The 20,394-nt window shown below is 41.3% G+C and overlaps 1 protein-coding gene across 1 annotated transcript in view; it reads left to right on the top strand.

The window, feature by feature from the left end:
• The first annotated feature begins 1,571 nt into the window (after positions 1-1,571).
• Positions 1,572-20,394, top strand: part of dlg5a (discs, large homolog 5a (Drosophila)) — a 38,833-nt gene continuing 20,010 nt past the window's right edge. The window contains exons 1-9 of the mRNA XM_085369807.1: positions 1,572-2,289; positions 13,591-13,659; positions 14,936-15,110; positions 15,652-15,795; positions 16,579-16,762; positions 18,208-18,467; positions 18,586-18,898; positions 19,552-19,782; positions 20,172-20,356. Of these exons, the coding sequence (XP_085225933.1) occupies positions 1,986-2,289; positions 13,591-13,659; positions 14,936-15,110; positions 15,652-15,795; positions 16,579-16,762; positions 18,208-18,467; positions 18,586-18,898; positions 19,552-19,782; positions 20,172-20,356 (1,865 nt within the window). The 5' untranslated portion in view covers positions 1,572-1,985. The remainder of the gene's footprint in view (positions 2,290-13,590; positions 13,660-14,935; positions 15,111-15,651; positions 15,796-16,578; positions 16,763-18,207; positions 18,468-18,585; positions 18,899-19,551; positions 19,783-20,171; positions 20,357-20,394) is intronic.

Genomic DNA, 20,394 nt, shown 5'->3' with positions numbered 1-20,394 from the left:
CCCCCAAGATAAAAAGGATCAGGCTGTCTTCTATATTTAAATGGGTTGTCCTCGGAAGTAGGATACAGACACAATTGTCCAATCAGTGTCAGCACTAGGGACCTGCTTCCCTTTGATATGAATGAATTGTAATTAATTTTTCATCTAAAGGGATAGCACATGGTTGCACAAGCTATGGAGCCAGCATGGCAGATAGACAGAAAGGAGGAGGTGTGGGTTTGGAGGCGATGTCACAATGAGATTCAGTGCATGCATGAATAAGGTCACGGTTTGAGAGGTATGCCCGCAGATGCTTGCCTCTGTGCCAGCAGTCTTTATTCATCTGTAGACTAGAGGCAGAGTGCATCCATCATCATCACACTGCATTTCACAAAGCCTAGTCAAATACACATATCATTTGTCACCGCATATACGTTCACAAATGGCGTTTTGCCCTCTTCTGCCTAATCCTGCACACATACTTAGCGCGCAGAGTAAAACTGGTTGCAGTGCGGCTTGGTTTTCGAAGCAGGGCGCATAATGTGGCTTCAGCAGCAGCAGCATTATGCAAGGGCAAGATAAAAATCCCTATGTTTTTATCACTGCTTTAACATTTCTTCCAAAATAAAATTCCTAATGTAGTCAGTGAGGATTAGCATGAAGCTCTGCTGATTTGATGTGTCAGTGTTAAATCCAAAGATTAGAATAATGAATTAATATCACCCGGTTTATCAACCAGCCTATTTTTGGCAACATCTCTTTTTTTTTAGCTCTCAAATTCATCTCATGCACTGTGGTGACATAGGAGATGATTCACACTGAGGAAAGATATATGCTTTAGGTAAAACTAGCAAGAACATCCTCCATCACAAAGCCTTGCATTACGTAAATAATTATCATGTAATTAGCAACACACTGTCGTTTTGTGCCGGTTGATAGAGACTGCATCAGTAAAATCTGACTTAGTAGAGTTCAATTTACACTTACTGCAGTAAAAAGTATAACAATGGCTTCAAACTGCAAAATCGTATTAAATCTTATTAAAGAATCAGAATCAGAATTTATTTATTGTTGTTGGCAAGTTTGTCCACAGGTTTTTGCACATATTTTTCTTGTTGTCATGATGCAAAAATCCGTGATACAGAAATAGAATATATGGCATTTACTGTAGATATAACAAATAAATCTCTATATGAATATTAATAATATACATACTCAAAATAGGAATATATAAATGTATACTAACTAACTAGTATGTATATACTAACTAGTAGTTCTAATTTGTATTCTTATTACAGTACTGTAATAAGAATACAAATTAGAACGTTCCCCCTTTGGGTAGAAGTGCAGCATTTGTGGTTCTTTACCGCCATGTCGATATTTTTAATATTATTATTTAATATTTTCATTCTGTTCGTTGTGATTTTTTTCCACCTGGGATTTTCGACGTAGTACGGGGATGATGTGTACGCCCATTGAAAAAATGGGCGTGTCGTCGCGTCTTCCCCGCCTCATTTTGCCTTATATGGTCACCGAGCGGACCGTTGATTGACAGCGAGCAGCAGCTGCTGAGTTGCTCAGACATGGCGGAGGATACAGTGTAACTGGGCAGCAGCGGCGGAGTTACGTGAGTTTTCCCAGCAGTTGAGTCAGCAAAAGGCGCATGAAATGATACATAAAAAGAGGAAAATGTGTTCGGTTAAAGCGTACTCTGAAAGGGAACGAAAAACGACGAGAAGCGCCACACGTTGGTAAGATGGAAAAATGTATCGCTGTTTAGTGCAGTCAACAGCCTTGGGCAACAAATATGGCTTCTTGTGCCTTTTTCAGTATGCTATAAAAATTGTTCTCCCGTGCAACCTAATGCCGTGGTGGCTCCGGCGAAGTTCTGCAAGCCGCTACAAGTTAAGTTCAATAATCGCTCAGTACTTTTGATCGGGAAGGATATTGCATCCACTTGGCCGTCTGAGGTTAGCTGGGAAGCTACGGAACTACAGCGGATAGCAATGGAGCCAAAGCACAAAGAGTTGCTAGACCAGTGTCACCAGAACTTATTGGAGTCCATAACAGATGCGGACCGTGTGATCGAGCTGCTGATAGTTTCCGGTACTTTGAGTCAACTCGACAGGTTCGAGCTGGACCAGAACTGTTCGTCCAGCGCCGAGAAAGTCGACCACCTTTTGAAGATGCTGATGAACAAGGAGAGCGACCATTTCCTCGACCTGTGTGTGGCCCTGGAGAAGGCATACCCTGACCTGTATGCTGCTCTGTTCGGGAACAACGGGGGAGGACCTGTGGACCACTCCACCGGTAAGAGCTGAGACTCTCAGTTCTCCTGAACGGGTCTTCACTTGAATCTATAAATGAGTACTACTTACTGTAAGCAGCGACAATCTGGGTGGTCTCTCAGAAGAAACCGTGTGTGTGGATAGCTACACAATACTCAAGCTGGAAGCTTGCTTTGCCATGAGAAAGGTGAACGGGAAGAGGTTGTAGAGGGGGGTTGCAGCAGTGCTCCTTTATGCATGCTGTGAAATTTGTAAGAACTAATGGCAATGTGCAAATTTTTGTGCTGTTAAATGTGCAGAATATAAAGCACTAGCCTTGATCTTTAAACTGCAGGCTGGAGAAATAATGCACAAGCAAGGACTAAGGACTTTTGTCATTGCTCGCCATTATGCCCTCTCTCTACTCTACAGTCCAATAAAAATCATTACAATAGTGTAGAATTCGATTGAGTTGCTATAGCTTCAGAATATTTTAAGTGTTGATATCAGTGTTCTGTTTAAATAAAGTCAGACCACCTAATAACCACCACAAATTCTCATGTGTTGTTAGTGGCATGCGATGGCTATGGTACATTAGATTAATCCGAGTTGTTTCCATGACAACGGGTGTACCACTCACATGTTGGTCTGTACCTTGTGCGTGATGTGTGCATGCAGCCTGCCCATGCCTAAATGGATTGGTCTGCATCAGGCCACACTCCCCTTTTGGGGGAGCAAACCATGCTTTTATTCTAACAAGGACTGATTTTTTTTTTTCTCCAGTTGTGCATTAATGCTGTATTTTTAATCAGAGTTTATTCATTGCATTCATTTCATTTGGCCTCTGTCCTCACAGCAAGTGCCCTCCTCTTCAGCGGTGTGGGTTGTTGTTGCATGGAGACAAAGGGCAACCAAGTGTAAAAGCCTCATCTAGTTTTGCCTGTTTTACTTTGTCTGAATGACTGAAGCCAGTGGCTTACAAACAGTGTCATGCCCCGAGGGCCTGAATGCAGGATGAGCCTTGAGATCCAAATCTGGGGAAGAGATGCAGCACCATGCTTGGCTTTTGATACATTTCACATTAAATGCAATGCAATGCAGGCAATGTTGAATAATTTTGAAGCCACCCTGTGTGAAACGGCTACAGTTGTGTCCATAGTTTACGGCTGCCAAGTTGTAGCACGCCTCACTTTACTACCAGCAAGTAGATCTTAGCAGGTAATGCTGATTTGGTCTTGCTGCTCTGCTGACTGGATCACTAATGCTTCCTTAAGCTTGATTACTTCCTTGTATTGACTGTTGCTGCTGCAGAATAACACACCTGCTGACATGCTAAGAAACACATTCACTGTGTTTCTGTGAGCAGCTGAGAGTCTGGTCTGGTCTGGTCTGTTTGCTGTTGGCAGTACTTGGCAGTCTGGATTTGGGTTTTTCTTCACTTGCTCACCTTTATAGATCATAACACCGGGCCTCAGAGCTGACCTGCCTTGTATTAGGAGAATGCAAGCACAAATGGTGAGTCTGGCTTGTCAGCCTGTGGTTATTCAACAAAGGATTAGGGCCTGCTCTCCTCTCTCTGGTATAAATTCTCTCTGTGAGACGCGCTTTATCGTACTTCTACAGTCCTCTTTATTAGCTGTCACGCTTTTGACTCCCTCTGCTTTGACTCAAGTGTTGTGCTTCTCTTTAATGTGCTCTTTATTATCTTTTAATATAGTAATTCGGATGATGCGATTACCATGTTTTAGCCATACTTGCAAGAGACTGAAGACAAGCTGCTCACGGAGCACCTTCAGGCAAAGAATCTGGTAGAAAAAGCACAAATGGATGAAATCCTCAAAGCTGCGGTGTATCTGTGAACAATGCAGGGTGTGTAAAAAGAGAGAATATGAGTGTGATGAGTCTTGCTGATAGCAACCTGCTCTCAACTTGTTCTCCTCTCAGGCTGCCTGCCTGCTTTTGTTCTCAGATGTGCCTCCTGTGCCAGCTGAGCCTCTAAACAAACACACACACACACACACACACACACACACACACACACACACACACACACACACACACACACACACACACACGAAATCATCCAAAGAAGCATCCTCAGCGCAAAGGAAAAACATACAGATGCACGCATAAGTACTGTATTCTTTAAAGCTCGGGCTCTGTAAATTATAAGTGTTTCAGTGGCAACCTGCAGCACATTTGCTGTAGAGAACACGCAAACACATTCATTATTTAGCCTGTTTTTGCGCATCTGTGTGCTGGGGGGACCAAGTCTGGCTTCCTGATTTTTGACAACATTTTTACCTCTCATTAAACGGCAAAGATTCCCTTAGAATATTGTTTTGGCTTTTAAATGAAACTGAATGAATTTCATAAATTCATGCAATGGCAACAATCATGCTGTTTTGTTTTGTTTTTTTGTGCCTTATTTTGCATTATACCAACAGTGACGTACCTAAAGAAAAGTGTAGTAGAAAAGATGCACCTGCACACCCCCCACTCTTTTCAGAGTCTGACAGTGATTTAAACACACTGCAAGAGGAGGGTAACACAAATCTCCTGACAGGATGCAACATCCACAATCTTCTTCTGCTGTCTGTTTGCCTTTGCTTTATCAGTGGTTTTGGTTTTTGTTCCTTTATTGTCCTTTTCTGAGTCACAATCTATTTCCTTTAACTTTCTCTTTCTATGACCCATTATATTTCTTTCCCCCACTGAGTGGTTTCATTTCTCTGCACACTTAAATAAAAGGACGCGTCAGAAAGATAGAGGAGGGTGATTGAAAGAGGGAGTAAGAGAGCGGGAGACAACAGACCTTTTGTTGACAAGTTGAGCAGGCTCAAAGTGCCCAGTCAGCAGCTTGTTCTGTGTACAGCAGCCTAGGACATAGGCCAGTGTTATTGGAGGGGGAGTTTCTGTCCCACTCCATAAAACACGGTGGACAGACAGAGTGAGTTATGACCCCAACTCTCGTGTCATGGCAACTGGCCTTAAATATCTCCCATGGTCCAGACCTGACCTCACTTTCTCCGTCAGTGTCTGTCAGTGTCTGTCACTCTGTGATGCACACTGCCACTTACCTTGTCAACGCACTCTCCTTTCTTTCACCAACCGGTGTGCTTCAGTCTGTTGTGTTCTAGTTGCGCAGAGAAGGCCATCAGTTCAGCTCCCTTTAGTTTCTGCTTAGTGTGATTGATATTTGAGCAGATTCCACATGCATTTTGAGTGCAGGCGTGCATATTTATAAGTGCAGCGTTTACTCAGAATGTGGTGGTGCAGAATGGGCCAATTGCAGCGTTCTGTCCTCTGTTCCCTGTGTCAGACTACGTCAGTGGGAATTTAACTTGTATCCATAATATTAGAACTGCTTACGTAGATGACTTTCATCTTGTCACTGCACTTCCTTGGATGTCATTAACATACCTAAAGCCTAGATTATTCGTGCTCGTCTAAGTCTGCTAGGGTCTGAGTGACATAATTTTTGCATCAGTCCATGCGAAAGTCTGTGTGCCTGCCTGTTTTTTGTGACTGTGTGGACTTGTCTGCAGAGAATCTCCATTACAATGCAACAAGTACGCATGTCCCCCAGGCAGTGGGCTTCAAGTGGATTTCAAAGAAGCATAACAGGAACAGCTACTTGGCCATCAGGTCTTGGGTTGATACTCAAAAAACATAATTGCTTTGTGACTTTAAATGGGGGCCATATTACTACAAGCCTGACTGCTCATCGCTGCCTTTTTTACCTGCTGAAGATCAGGCTCTGGCTGCTGGTTTGGGGTTGACATACAGTTAACTTTAACAACTTTAACGTCACTCGAGGTTCTTAGCATGCAAACGCAAAGCTAGCGATCTGTGCAGATGCTTGCAAATAGATGATGTTGTGCTAGCAGCCTACTCTTTCTGTTCTGGACACTCTTATCTTATTGTTATACTCTTATCTTTTCACGCAGTAAAAATAAGTGTCTATTCTCCTCTGTGCACACAAACTAATGTCAGCTGATTGTAAATGTGCAATCAGCTCGTGATGCAAATAAGTGAAGAGCCTCAGTAACGCAAGTCACAAAATAACAACATAATTGTAACTGTTTTGTTATTACCGAAGTTGATGCAGTAAATTGTTACGGTGTAACTGAAAAATGTGATGTGAGTACAGTAACAAGTTACTTTGGAACATGTTACACAGTATAATAGAGGCTTAACTGTTAATTAGATTTGATAATCAGCTGTCGTGAAGCATTTTTTTTTTTTTTTTTTTTTTTAAAATAAGATGAAGACTTTAAATTGCTGTATATCCGTATAACCATCAAGACAGGATGCCTCATACTTTTTAGGACATTAATAGTGTGTCACTGACATTAGTGTTGGAACATTTGGCCAATTAATCTTCTAATCATTCAACAGAAAATAATGAAATCATTAGTTTCAGGGCCTTAGTTGAGTTGTAATTACCAGTTTTAATGGTATAGGGTTTCTTGTCAGTATTAACTCAATAAATCCATCTAATCAAAGCCAGAGATGCACAGTAATGAGTCTGACCTCACCACTTCCTTTGGGTCAGTGGTGTTGTTCCAATTTAATTCTATTGATTTCTAACAGGGTAAAATGTGTATTTTTTTTCTTTTTTCACTTTTACTAGGATTAATATCTGATGGTGGGCTTATTGACACTCTGAATGCGAGATCAACAGCCAGGAGGCAGTATAGTGGAACAGAACTACATTACCATTTTACACATGTTTCTTCACTTCCTAATTACCCCACAAAGTGGAGGAAATGCCAGAATATAAATGTTTACCAGCATCGTGAAGTCATGGAAATGAATAGCTTCTCTCTTTGTTTAACCATCCTTACCCCCATTCTGTCTTTGTTGTGCTGTATTTTCTCTCTGTTTATATTTTTCTTCCACCTACTCTGTTTCCATTTTGGCGTCTTATCTTTCTCTCCGTCAGCTTGTATTGTCTCTTTCTTTTGTCATGTGATCTTGGGTCAAACCTAACCTATAATATAGGGGTGCAACGATACACAAAATTCACGATTCGGTTCGATACAAAAACAAATGTTCATGCCTTTTTAATTCATCATTCATTAAAATTATAAATATATATTTTAACTCAAAAGTACAGTTTTTAAATTTAATGTTGCTGAAACAACAAAATAAAAAAAATTAATCTATCTGCTCGAGAAATAGCTCATCTTTGGAAAAGAGAATTTTTTACAGAGAAATGGCTCTTTCCAAAATAAAAGCTATACTATACGCTTCTTCTGGGGTATATTCTCAGCAGCATATTAAACATATCAGGTCCCCATAAGGAGAATCATGTGCTAACGGCTGTCTAAATGACTCGGGTAAAGTGTGTAGCATGTGTGCTTGTTGTTTTTGTCTGCTTCCACTTGTCTTTGCACTAGGACGATGTCGGTGTAAATGTGGAGTCATATTCGTTGTGTTCCCACTAGTGCTGTCAGGGTTAATCTCGTTAAAATCACATTAACGTCATAACGCGGCAAATCTCCGTTAACAAGTTACCGCGGATTTCCCCGTGCTTGGGGCTGGACGGCGTCAACACGTTAACAAGCTAACTGCGCTATCGCACTAGTTCCCACAAATTGAGCATTGCGTGGCACATCCGACATACTGTTTTACTTTTTTCCATGGCACACTTACCATCAGGGTCACGCTTCACATGAAAACCAAGATAGTTCCAAACGCCAGATCTGAATGAGGGTGGGGGAGGTTCAATTTTGGGTAGCACTGAGGTAGTTGCCATGTTGCAACGAGCTTAGCTTCTGTCTTGCTAGTTTGCGCTGCGCTCAGTGGATCTGCACTCGACAGTACAGCCTAGGTGGAGTAGTCGAACGCAGATCCACTGAGCGCTCAACACAGACTGTATCGTCAGAAGAAAAGTTGATTAAAATAAATAAAAAATGTTGTATTGTTCGATACATATGCATACTGAACCGAAAGCACTGTATCGAACGGTTCAATATCGATATGAGTATCGTTGCACCCCTACTATAATAATCATGATAGTAATCGTTATTGCATGTGGGTCTGCCTCTTATTGAAGATTAGATAAGACTAAAGTATTATGCGTAGTCGTGGTTAGTTGGTGATTTGTTATTTTACTTTAGATCAATTAGTGCATATGCTTTTAATATCAGACGAACGAAGGCGACAGAAAGTTCGAGGATTGGTTAGTGCTTGCTAATAATTCCACTGCATTAGGGCTCTGCACATGTAAGGAAACCTGAGAAAACACTTATATCAGCAAAGACTTTATAGCAGCTACATAGATTATTTGGGGGGAGTGGGGTGTTTTCTTTTATTATTTAGATACCTCACCAAGCTTTAGCATAATTGCTTCACACAGAGAACTGCAGTGTAGAATATTTTGCTTTTCCTGCCCAGAATTGTTAAAGTCCTACCCACCACATCTGCAGGTCTGAAAAATGATTATGTTCTTTTCTTCTCCTTTCTCTTGTTGACCTTTTAAGAAATGGTAGTTTGGCTTAATCACAGAGTTACCTCAACGCAAAATGAAAATGGTTTGTGAATCAACATATGCTGCCCTGTGATTAAACGCAAAGGGAACATCACAAAGGTTGCTGAAATTAGAGCAGTGGGGTTTTTCCATGCAAACTGGCTTTTTGGCAGTGTTTTGGCTTTTTCACTTGCTGAGGCATGTAACTGGTAGAGGGAGGTATGGTTTGGACTGATACTGATATTCACAGTACTTTTACTGATGCTGCTCTCCATATTTTGGGGGTAAAATCTAGACAACAGCAGTGTCTGTAGCCTTTTTCAACTCAATGGCAAGCACATCTGTTGTGTTTTTATTAATCACAGCTTCATAGCAAGCAGAAACGAGGACGTTTATAATTGTACCTCTGGGACCAAGTGCTATGCTAATTTTCCTACAATTCAAAATGTTAACAACCATGAGGAATAGAAAATTCATTATCTGTTGCTGTGAGGACAGCTCACACTAAATTCAAACTGACTTTGCAGAATATGCCTCATAGCAGAACAGTAGTTGGAGCAAGATTACTGATGTCTTCCCAATATAAGTTACCTACTGGTTTGCAAATGGAGCTAATTACAAAAATAAATAAATAATTTCCCCAAGGGATCAGTAAAGTATTCTGATTCTGAAAACAATGTGTGTATGTACAGAAATTTATTGCCATAGATCAGTGGCAGCATTCCTCTCAAAAACCTGTATTGGGCTCTTTCTGGCACCTTTTTTCTTTTTGACCCAACCCTTGGCACGAGTAAGCTGATCTAAAACAAATCATGCCTCATTTATGCTGAGCAAGGGTTCTTTGCATAAAGAAGCCACATTATGGTTTGCTCATAATAGGCTGGGATGGATGGCAGTAGCGTTTTTGTTTTTTCTTTGGGGAGGGTAATGTTTCAAACTGTTTGCAAGGATCCATGATTACTATAAGGTTACATTTGGGTGATCTTGCTATTTGCTTGGTGGTAAAACAGATTTAGTTTTGACTCATGCTAGAGGACAGACTCAAGTCTAAGTGGAAAAAGGTGGGTGGGCGGGCGTGCAGTGGAGTAATCCTTGCTCATGACATCGTCATGTTTGACAGATTCGTGTTTACGCTAATTGTACACTTTTTAAATCAGACGATCGATCCTTTACCCCAGTAGTAAGGCTGAGCTGGCTCATTTCCCAGAATTTTCCATGTGGTGTCAGTGCCTCACCAGAAGTTTGGCACACTACTTTCTGAAGCTCCCCGAGTAGAGATATTGAGGTTTGGACATAAGCGTGTGTATATTTGTGTACCAGTATCATGATATAATGATTGGGGGGTGTTGTACACTGCTAATTTAAACAACATTGTCCTTATTGTGTGCAGAGACACGGCCAGCATTCGGAGGTCTAGCTTACCCAGCATAAATCATTCTTTCTGCTCTCTGGCTTAGCGCTGACACATCCTTCAGCCTCAGTTAAGCACACTGTAAAATGAGTGGGTTGTTGTCAACCGTGTTATTAGTGTTGCTATTGTTTGCGCTTCTGTGGTTAAATGGCTGTAAAGCTAAGGATGGTGAAGGAGAAAGGGCACAGACTCTGCTAGCCTCAACTTTGTTTTAATCACTGTTGCTCACTGACAGTGAGAAGAGCTGACAGTGGCTAATAAAGAAAAGCGCACTGTATTATTTTTGGAATGCTAATGCTGCTGCTCTACCAAGTTGCCCCAAAATGTTTGTCTGTAGAGGGCTTTGAAATATCACAGTTGCCTTGCTTGCTTTAAATCAGAAGCAATGAGGCTTGTCAATGTGCTCTAAAAAAATAAGGGGTTTTGAAGCGGCAGCAGCAAGGAGCCCATCTCACTGATAATCATGTGTCTTTACTTTAGGGGGAAACTATCTCATTGTCAGAATTTTCTGGAATTGATGAATAATTTAGTCTCAGCCACTGCAGGAGGCAGAGTTTGTATCTTTCTTTGATTAAGGCTTTCCTCCAACTCTCATGCCGTCCTCTTTGACTATTCCTCTCATCCAGTTTCACTATGGCAACTTATGCCATCTCCTTTTATGTCCTTGAGAACATAATCTCGTTGTTTGAAGCAACTTTTGGTAGCGATCCCAATATTTATTTATTTATTTATTTTTCATTTTTTGATTTTTTTTAAAGGGAAGCAGATGGGCAAGTGGGGAAAGCGGAGCTCCTTAGGAATGGCAAGTACTCCCCTAACCTATTTAGGTGACTGTGACAGTCTTTTGTTACCATTGCATCAGGTCTTCTACTGGATTATATTCTCACCTCAGAATGCATCTCTTTTGTTGGCATTTGTTTACCCTGTAGACCATCGGTGGTTTATCAGTATATTGCTTCAGTTTTGAATTTGTGTGAAGTCAATGTGTACTGGCATTGCCTGAAATATTATATTAAATATCAGTATTAGTAATCGTCAAGAATTTCAGTCTGTGCACCCCGTGTATAATATCTCCTGATAAAAGCTGTCATGTTTCTATTTATGAGGCTGAAAGCAATCTTTCAGGTCTCATCTGTCCTGTGTGCCTCCTATTGGCAGACTCAATCGGATTCTACCTCTGTAGAGCATCAGATCTATGCCGCCTTAATGGATGTCTGTTTTATTGATGCAGTGAACATGCTTACAAATGATTAGCCTCACTTGTTGTGGCTGGTGCTAATTGGTATCAGTGTCTAAAAGCTACAGGAAAACTCCAGTGCTGTTGACCCTCAGATCAACGGCTGGTTCATGCCAATCAGGTGTACAGTTGTTGGGGTGCTTATGGAATTAACTGATTAAAAAGCAAGCAAGCAAGCGTTCTATGTTGATATTCATTTTGTTTTCCTTGATTTAGATGTTATTTAGAAAAAGGGTAGATAAATCACCTGCAGCTATGGTCTGACAGGCTGGGAGTGGAACCAGGGAGTCGAGTGCAAAAGGGAATTTTTACCTGTTCTGTATGTATCCTAACTACTCTATTAGATTGCTCCAAGTAGCTAGATTTGTAAGATCTTTGTTTGTGCCAAAAACAGCACAAATTGAGGGTTTTGTTCCGTTCAGTATTTTATTTTTATTCCTTCAAGGTTTAGAGCTGACATTACCTCCCATTGGCTCATGAGTTTTATTCTAAAACCCTAACCGTCACGTACTGGGTTCAAGAAGTCAGTAGTTGCTTTTGGTTGCTTTTAGTTGCCTCTTCGGAAATGCACATGAGCCTTTTGCATAGCTGGGTTGTAGAGAATTAATGCTGTGCAACCCCACAGTGGTGCTCATTGTGTCTGATGGAACAATATGAAATCAAAGCCGTGTGCTCCGAGCACTTCATGGAGTAAAAGTGTTGAGCATCGGGGAACGTCAGAACAGATTAAAAGCCTTTCCGCCCTGCTTCTCTCTATTTTCACAGTCTCTCTCCTTACTTCTCTCCCTCCTTATCGCCTGTGCAACTTTAGTTAGGCTATCTCCTTTTATCTGTTCTGCTCTGTTCCATGCCTTCTTCATGTTTCTCCTTTTGCACCCCTCCCTCCCTCCTCTGTCTGCGGGGCCTAAGATGGAGCGGCTCAGTCGCACAGAGCTCATAGTTAATTAGGCTTGGCCTTGTCACACATTGAGGGCTGGAGCCAGAGCTGTAGCTAAACCCAGTGGGGAAGCAAGGACAGAGATGGAGGTCTAGAACTATTGGCGTCAATTGCTTGCTGCTGACAGCTACCAATCCCTTGTTCTCCTAAACCCTCTGTTTGGCTTTCATTTATCACATCAGATTAGTATTATCTCAGTTTCATTGTGCTTTTTTTTTTTTTTTTTTTTTTTTTTTTTTTTTTTTAATAAATTACCTCGGCGTCATTTCCCCCCCACTTTAACAGTGCAGACAGGACAAATTTAGTGTTGTAGACATGTGAAAATGGAAAAACATTATCATTGGTTCCAGTTTCTCTAATACGAGTATTTTGTATGCTATATATCAATATTGTATTTAAAAAAACAAAACACTTCAGTCCCTAACTGCATCAGTATCTATTTTACATTTCAGATTAGAGATTGTGCAATTCATCACAAATACTAGTATTACAAAATTACACAAGTCTGAATGTTTATACTAGTGCAACTGTTTACTCAGTATGATATTTGCAAGATGACTGTTACACACAATGATCGTCTGAGTGTTTTTGCTGAAGATAACAGTCTAGCATTTGGAAAGTAAAAACTTAATAGAAAAGTGGCTAGTTGGTGAATCTAAGAAAGCTGTAGAGGACGATGGATGATGCATTTTGCAATAAGTCAAAGATGTGTTTTTTAAGAAAAGGGCAGTTTGTGTTGCCAGCCATGTTTATGTTACCCTTTGGAGCAGGGACTCTGCATTATAATGGCGATCTGTAGAGTCTTTCCTATGGATTGTGGTAGCCTGTGTGAAATATCCCCTAGCTTAACGTTGTGCATAGCTATTCAGATAGAGAATCATTTTCTCTCTGCTGCTCTCTTTCTCTCTCTCTCCTACTCTCTCTATGTGCTTGACATAAAAAGAGAAAATCCCATTTCAGCCGTGACATTCTGCCTGTGTAGCAGAAACATACAGGGACTATACATCAAAGCAAGGCAGAGTGCACAGTGAGGGAACGGAGGTTTAATGACGACAGGGGTCTGGAGTGATAATATAGAGCTGCTAAGGAGGAGAATTGAAGTTATTATTCCAAGTATAAACCCAGTACCGCATTTATAATACAGCTGTGCAGGGAATATGAAGCTGGCTATGTAATATTCATTTCATTTGGCATTTTACCGGCAATTAATTCAGGCTCGTGTGTAAGTGGTTCATCATTCTGTTGGTGCTGTAAGTCTGACCGCATCGCTTTTCTTGGCAGGTTCCACGTACAGCGTTCTCTCCACAATGCCCTCCGACTCAGAAAGCAGCAGTTCCCTCAGCAGTGTTGGTATGTATAACGACCCAAGAAGCCTTTTTAAGAAGTTATTTGTCATGTCAGGTCACACTGGTTCTGTATGATGCCCACAGTGCACTGTTGGGAAGCTGTTTACACTGATATTGGCGTAATTCCTGTAGCGTTACAGTGAAGGATCTAGCGGTTTTATTTCTCCTTTAAACCCACCATTGGGGCACTCGCCACACATCTCCCGTTCCTTAAGCCATGTTTTCCTTTCCCTAGGCTTGACAAAGGTCCAAATGACTCAGCTGTGTTACATAAACCTCCAAAAGGTCCAAAAAATGACTCAAAGATGAACATAATCCCCAGATTTCCTGCCCTGGTTCATGTTTCAAGGAAAACAACCCAGAACGTGACTTGTAATGGTGTATATATGATTTATGAGACTCGATCTATGTGGCACCACATCAGTGACACTCGGTTTAAAAAAAAAAAAAAAAAAAAAAAAAAAAAAAAAAAAAAAAAAAATCTGAAATATAAGAACATATTTTCCATAAAACAAGATTTCAGTGGATTTGTATTGCAGGCATTTATGTAGACATTTAATTTGATTAAAGATAAATCTCTGGGGACCTTGTTAAGAAAATACCAGAGATACAGCACAAACCTTTCATTTTTTTTCTTTCCTTTTTTACATCTGACATTACAAAAGGTGTAGTCTTTTAAATCGAATGTAATTCCCACCAACTTTTATTGCACAGCGTCTCAGGAAAAACCCCTGGCATATTATAAAGGAATTTCTAAACAACCAGGTGCTGCCCTCACAGCTGGATGGGACTTTTGCTTCCTAATTCTAAAGTTGGGAGCACACTCTGACCAAGTATCCTTTCTGGATGGGTCATAATGTTTAAATTTGATGTTGTTTTGAGGCACAGAAAATGGAATGCATTCAGTGACATCTGGACAGTTGTATGTCTGTTTCTTTCCTGGGTTGGAATTAACCATTGAGGGTGACACCGTGTGTAAACACGATCTGTGATCTTGCAGGAAATTATGTCTGTGTGTCTTTATTTGACAGAAATCTGTACATTTTCTTAATTTGGTCATAGAAAATCTATTATACCTGAAGAAATGAACAAAACTAGGAAGAAATCATTTTCACAATCCTACTCCTTCATGCTTTGTCTCTCGCTAAAGACTCTTGGGGGGCGAAAATAAATAAAATCCTCTAGGCAACTTCTTAATGATAAAACAAATTTATGAGATAAAACAATCCAGTGTGTGATAAATGGTCACGGGCTTCTCAGTAATGTGTTTACCGTTCCAGGTTCTCCTGTTAATGGTGAAGCATCCTCCCCACCCCCAGCTATCAATGACAACCGGCATTCCGGTGACAACCTGGACACCATCTTGCTGCAGCTCCGCCAGGTGACCAGGGAGCGGGATGAGCTTCGTAAGCGTCTGGCGTTGGCATCGCCTGGGACCACCTTCGACGACTGCAGGTGCAAATCTTGGCCTGTTTGCCAAATTGTTGTTGTTGTTGTCACTGTTTCTTGTTACCTCCTGGTAACACTTTTTTTAAATTTGCCTCATGACTATAAAAGTGTTGACATTCATGCCTCCCTTTTCTGCCTAAATGAAAGGCATCAAATCTGGGATTCATTGCTCTTTGAATCAGCAGAGCTCCACTGGTATTGTTTACTCTCTCTTGGCTGTCTTCAGTGCTGGCTGCCATGTTTAATAATTCTCACCTGTCTGGGAAAATGTTGACCTTGCCTTGCAGAGAGAGCACATTGACACTGACGGCTTAATAAAGTTTAATGTGCTCTAGAAACAAGATGTTTCCTTTGCAACACATGATACCAAGGCTAAAATGCCTATATGCACGCATAGTTTTAAAGTATTGTTATTAGGATTAAACATGCCAGTACTATGCATTTTTGTACAAAGAGAAGGTCAGCTCTTTTATCTGCGATGTGCTTGGGCACGCTATCATTCAAGGCTTGTGTAATAAAATTTTGGTTTGGTGCCTTTCTTCTTAAGGCCAAATTCCAAAGCCAGTCATGACTATGAGCGTCTAAAAAGTCAGTGCATTGGGGCCATGGCAGATCTGCAGTCTCTGAAGAACCAGCATACTAAAACACTCAAGAGGTGCGAGGAGGCTGTGAAGGAGGCTGACTTCTACCAGTAAGTCTTCCTTGCAACGAGTTTTGTCTTTCTTGTTGTTGATGAAGGACTCTGTTGTCATATGTATCTCTGTTATGCAGTTTGTGCTCATCAGTTGTTTAGATTTCCATGTGGTATCAGTGGTAAGTGTTGTTCAGAACCGTTGTTAAAATGAGAATATAAACAAGCTTGGGGTGGGATTCTGCAATCTGCTGCTTTTCAGCATTGAAATAATCAAGTTTTATTGCGTTGTTTTGCTGCAGCTGTAACAAACACTTGCGTGGTGTTGTAGTTAACCCGACTGAAAGAACATCGCTCGGAGCTACAGTCGGCTTTCACGTTTAAAGGGAACTGGCACTACAATATAACAACGTGCATGGTTTTAAAAGCTTGGAAAATGGAGCCATTTATATGATTGAATCATTCAGCCTCATAGCTTGTGAGCCCAGCCAAAATTTCTGGAGCACAGAGGCAGAACATGTGTTTCAATATTTTTATATTTTCCACACACCTAGATTACTAAGCAAGTAAATTAATATCATTAATGATTGTGTGCTTTTACCTAATACAATTTAACAATTCATTCACAACTTCTACTCTGAGTAAATATTTTTTATCAATTTTATTCTCAATCAGTTTGAACTTTGGTTGCAAATTTTAGATGATGTAGAATAAATAATATTTTAGTTTTACATTTTGCATGTACTTGCGTATCCTCTGTCTGTGTTTACCTAATCTAATCAAAGTTTGCTTTCTGCTCTGTATGTTTGCACGTCCATCTATGTTCACTCTTCCTCTTTTTAGCATGCTGCACAGCCGTGTCTTGGGCGACCAGACACAGCTGAAGGAAGAGATGGAAACACTCAGGAGGGACAATGCCCAACTTGTCCGGGAGCACAACCACCTAAAACAGAACTGTGAGGAGCTCAAACGACTGCACAGTCAAGACCAGAAAGAGTTGGCGGACCTTCGGCTGCAGCAACAGCAGGTATAACGCGGTCACAGACGCACCGCTGTTGCTGTCCAGATGTTATATAAGAGATTGAGTGACATGGCACAGATGGTGGGCCTGCATATATAAAACCGAACTGCTTTTTCATGTAAATATTTGTTCCTTTACTAAGGCACCACATATTTGTAATCTTTCTGAAAGCATGTGAGGCTGGCGTGCTCATGCGTGTGTTGCAAGGTGTGAGCGGCAGCTCTCCTAAAGGACAGTCATTGGTTGTGCGATTTGGGTGTACTGCTATAAACAGAAACTCAAGTGCAAGAGCACACACGTAAAGGCCACAGTGTGACCAAACCCGTGCTTGGTGCTGTTGTTGGCACGCACAGGATTGTACGCAGTGAATTAGTCACCAAGGGTCAGTTAACACAGTGTTCTACCTTAACATCCTGAGGCATTTAATGACAAATGTTTGTGCTAAATTACATGAGCTGTCCGTGCTCATAATGTGTTAATGTACAGTCAAAGTCTTTTTCCTGCACCAACACTATAATCATTCTCCCTAAACTCTACTGACCACACATGACTGTATCTTTTTTTTTTTCCCCCCTAAAAAAAACCAGTGTATAAGAGAATGTGCACGTTGGAGATGGTGTTAGATGTGCTGGGAAAGCACGATTTCCCAGAAGTTCTTGCTTAGTGAGGAGACTATCTCAAAGTTGATAGTGATCAGATTTAAACAGGATTCAGTTCTTGCATTTCTAAGGGGCAGCCACAGATTTTTTATTTTTTATCTTTTTGATCGCACCTCATATATTTTGGGATGTCAGAAAGTCTTTCCTCTTGTGTTTTATGTACTGAATACTTTCTTCTAAGAGCACAAGGGGACAGTGACCCATATTGTGAAGTAGTGTCTTACACAGTACCCATGGGGACACTGCAGTAGTTGCAAGCACAGGGCAGCCAAGCAGAGGGAAATGCACACAGAGCATTTCTGAAAAGGGCACACACAGAAGAAAAGGGCTTGGCTTGGGCAAAGGGCACTCTGACCCAAACAACGTAACGATCACATTGGTGCATTTGCAGTGTGTGCTTTCGCAGAGGTCAATACAGCCTTCGGGTCACAGAAGCTCTTCTGGGAATCTGGAAGACTATATCAGCAAGACCTGCAGAAATGAAAGAGAATAAGTAGTGCAGTCTGAAGGGCGCACTCTGTGCTTAAAACAGTTAAAGACAAATGACTGACCAGCACAGTTAACTAAGTACGTAACTGCAGTCCTAGAAATAAACTTGCCCTTATAAAATCTGTTTTGTTTTTGTTTGGTTTTTTTGTTTGTTTTAAGTGGGCACAGATTATCTTGCACTTACACTCCTGTCCGCACATTAACGCCATCTGCTGCTAAGGTGGGGTACAACAAGTACATACAGGTTTGTGGTATTAACATTTTGACCAACGCTAATTGCTTTGTATGCATTTTTGTTACCAGGTAATGAGCGAGAAGGGCTCATCAGAGGTATTAAATAAGCTGTACGACACTGCTATAGAGAAGTTGGAGGCTGTAAAGAAGGAGTATGATTCCCTGAGCAAGCGTTACAGTGAGAAGGTAGCTAACCACAACACAGACCTGAGCCGCCTGGAGCAAGCGGAGGAGGAGAACCGGAGGCTGCAGAAGCAGATGGATGCGTTGCTCAAACAGCGAGACTCAGCTATGCACTACCAGCAGCAGTACTCTACCTCAATGAGGAGGTGAAAGCATCATTACGTGACACAAAAAAGACACAAAAGGGTTAAATTAAATTGTCTGTTTGAGTCAAAGTAGGGTTAGTGCTGTACTCAGACTACATGCATTTCTCCCCTCTTCCAGGTTTGATTCAGTGCAGCAGGAGCTGAACAAGTCCTCAGCTCAGAACAAGGAGCTGCAGAGAGAGATGGAGCGGCTGCAGTCAGAGGTGACGCGCTACAAGAACTTGCAGCTGAAGTCGGCCAAGGACTGCGAGAAGTACAAGGAGGAGAGGGACTCTGTGTTTAATGAATATCGCCTCATCATGAGTGAAAGGGACCAGGTGATCAAGGAGGTGGACAAGTTGCAAACTGAACTGGAGGCAGCTGAGGCTCGACTGAAAAACACTTCATCAGAGAGGGTGGTGGCCAGTGAAGAGTTGGAGGCTCTCAGACAGGTATCGGGCTTTAAAACACGTTAAAACAACAGCATATCTTCAGGTGTATATGTCTTTTATAACTGATAGACTTCAGGACAAGAAAATTGGCACTGAATATGACCTGCTTAAAGAAACATGCCAAATCCATCAAAGAATTTGACTTGTAGTAGTCATTTAAAAAAAAACAACCCAAAAAACTGAAAGGAGCATTGGCTGTCATGGTAAAGCTGAAGCCAGCAACCATCTAGTGTAGCTTAAAGCCTGGAGTGGGGGAAACATTTAGCCAAGCTGCTTCCAAGGCTAACAAAATGCAACTGGTTTCTTATTGCAATACTGAAGGTCTTGGGTTTACTATTTGATTTTTTTTTTTTTTTTTTTTTTGAGATCATTTTGTTTTTCTAAATAAAACCGAATTGACTCTACTTTCACCATAACCTTCAAAATCTATAAATCTGCACATCTGCGTCATCAGTTGATCACTAGACACCTTCTCAAACTGTACACACGAATGGTTCTGCTTCTTTTTGGAGGATATTTCTGAACACTGCAAAAGGATTTGAAGCTAGTATCAGATCACTCTGCATTAGACCCCCAACAATATTTTCACATCACATTAATGACTCACTGTGCTGAGATGCCCTCATTCTATTTTGCCTTTTGTTCTGGGATAGGAGTTGAACTCGTCACTGGTGGACCGTGACAGGGCCATCTGCGAGAGGAATGAGCTGCTGGAGAAGTATTGCCATGAGGTGAAGGACAAAGCTGAGGCCCAGAAGGAGTTGAGCCAGGCCTGCAAGGACATCGAGACGGTCCGGGAGGAGAGGGATGTGGCCCGCAAGGAGAGAACAGAGGCCATCATTCAAAGGGATCAGCTGCTCAGAGAATACTATCAAGCCAGACAAGTAAATGTCACTGCTCTTTCATAAAATCTCAGGAAGCGTCTGTTGACGTCTTTGTTGTGGTGTCCTCTTTATAGCATATACTATCACTGGTGTAGCCTGTGAACCAATTTCCCAACTTGTTTTTTTTCTTCAAAAGGTAGCCAAGCACTTATATCTAGCCCTTTCTTCCTAGATCCATGATATGTAATTCAGTATAAACCAAAATGTATGATTAAAAAGCATCTCTTTCTACCCACTAAGCAGCCATTTAAATAGTCCTTGTGCAGGGTTATATACATGAAAAGTACTTGGTTTGTTGTATGGGACTATTGTTTAGAATGCTTAAGATGAAAAACGAGACGTAGTGTGTTATAAAATTAATCTTTTTCATGTACTCTTAATGTTCTTAGAAACAAGACTCTGCCACCTTGGACATGGAACGAGCCAATAAGGAGATCGAGATGCTAAGGAAACAGTATGAAGCGATGTCCCAGGAGCTGAAGGAGGCCACACAGGAAGCTGAGGTGGCCAAATGTCGAAGGGATTGGGCCTTCCAGGAGAGAGACAAAATAGTGGCGGAGAGGGAAAGCATAAGGTCAGTGCGTTTATGGGTTTTTAAAAGACTTTTAGCAA

Source organism: Diplotaxodon limnothrissa, linkage group LG13 (assembly GCF_057381915.1).
Source record: "Diplotaxodon limnothrissa isolate DT_005_m linkage group LG13, D_limnothrissa_male_GT1.1, whole genome shotgun sequence".
Lineage (NCBI taxonomy): Eukaryota > Metazoa > Chordata > Actinopteri > Cichliformes > Cichlidae > Diplotaxodon > Diplotaxodon limnothrissa.
The sequence above is the reverse complement of the archived record's forward strand: the minus strand, read 5'-3'. Positions and strand labels throughout refer to the sequence as shown.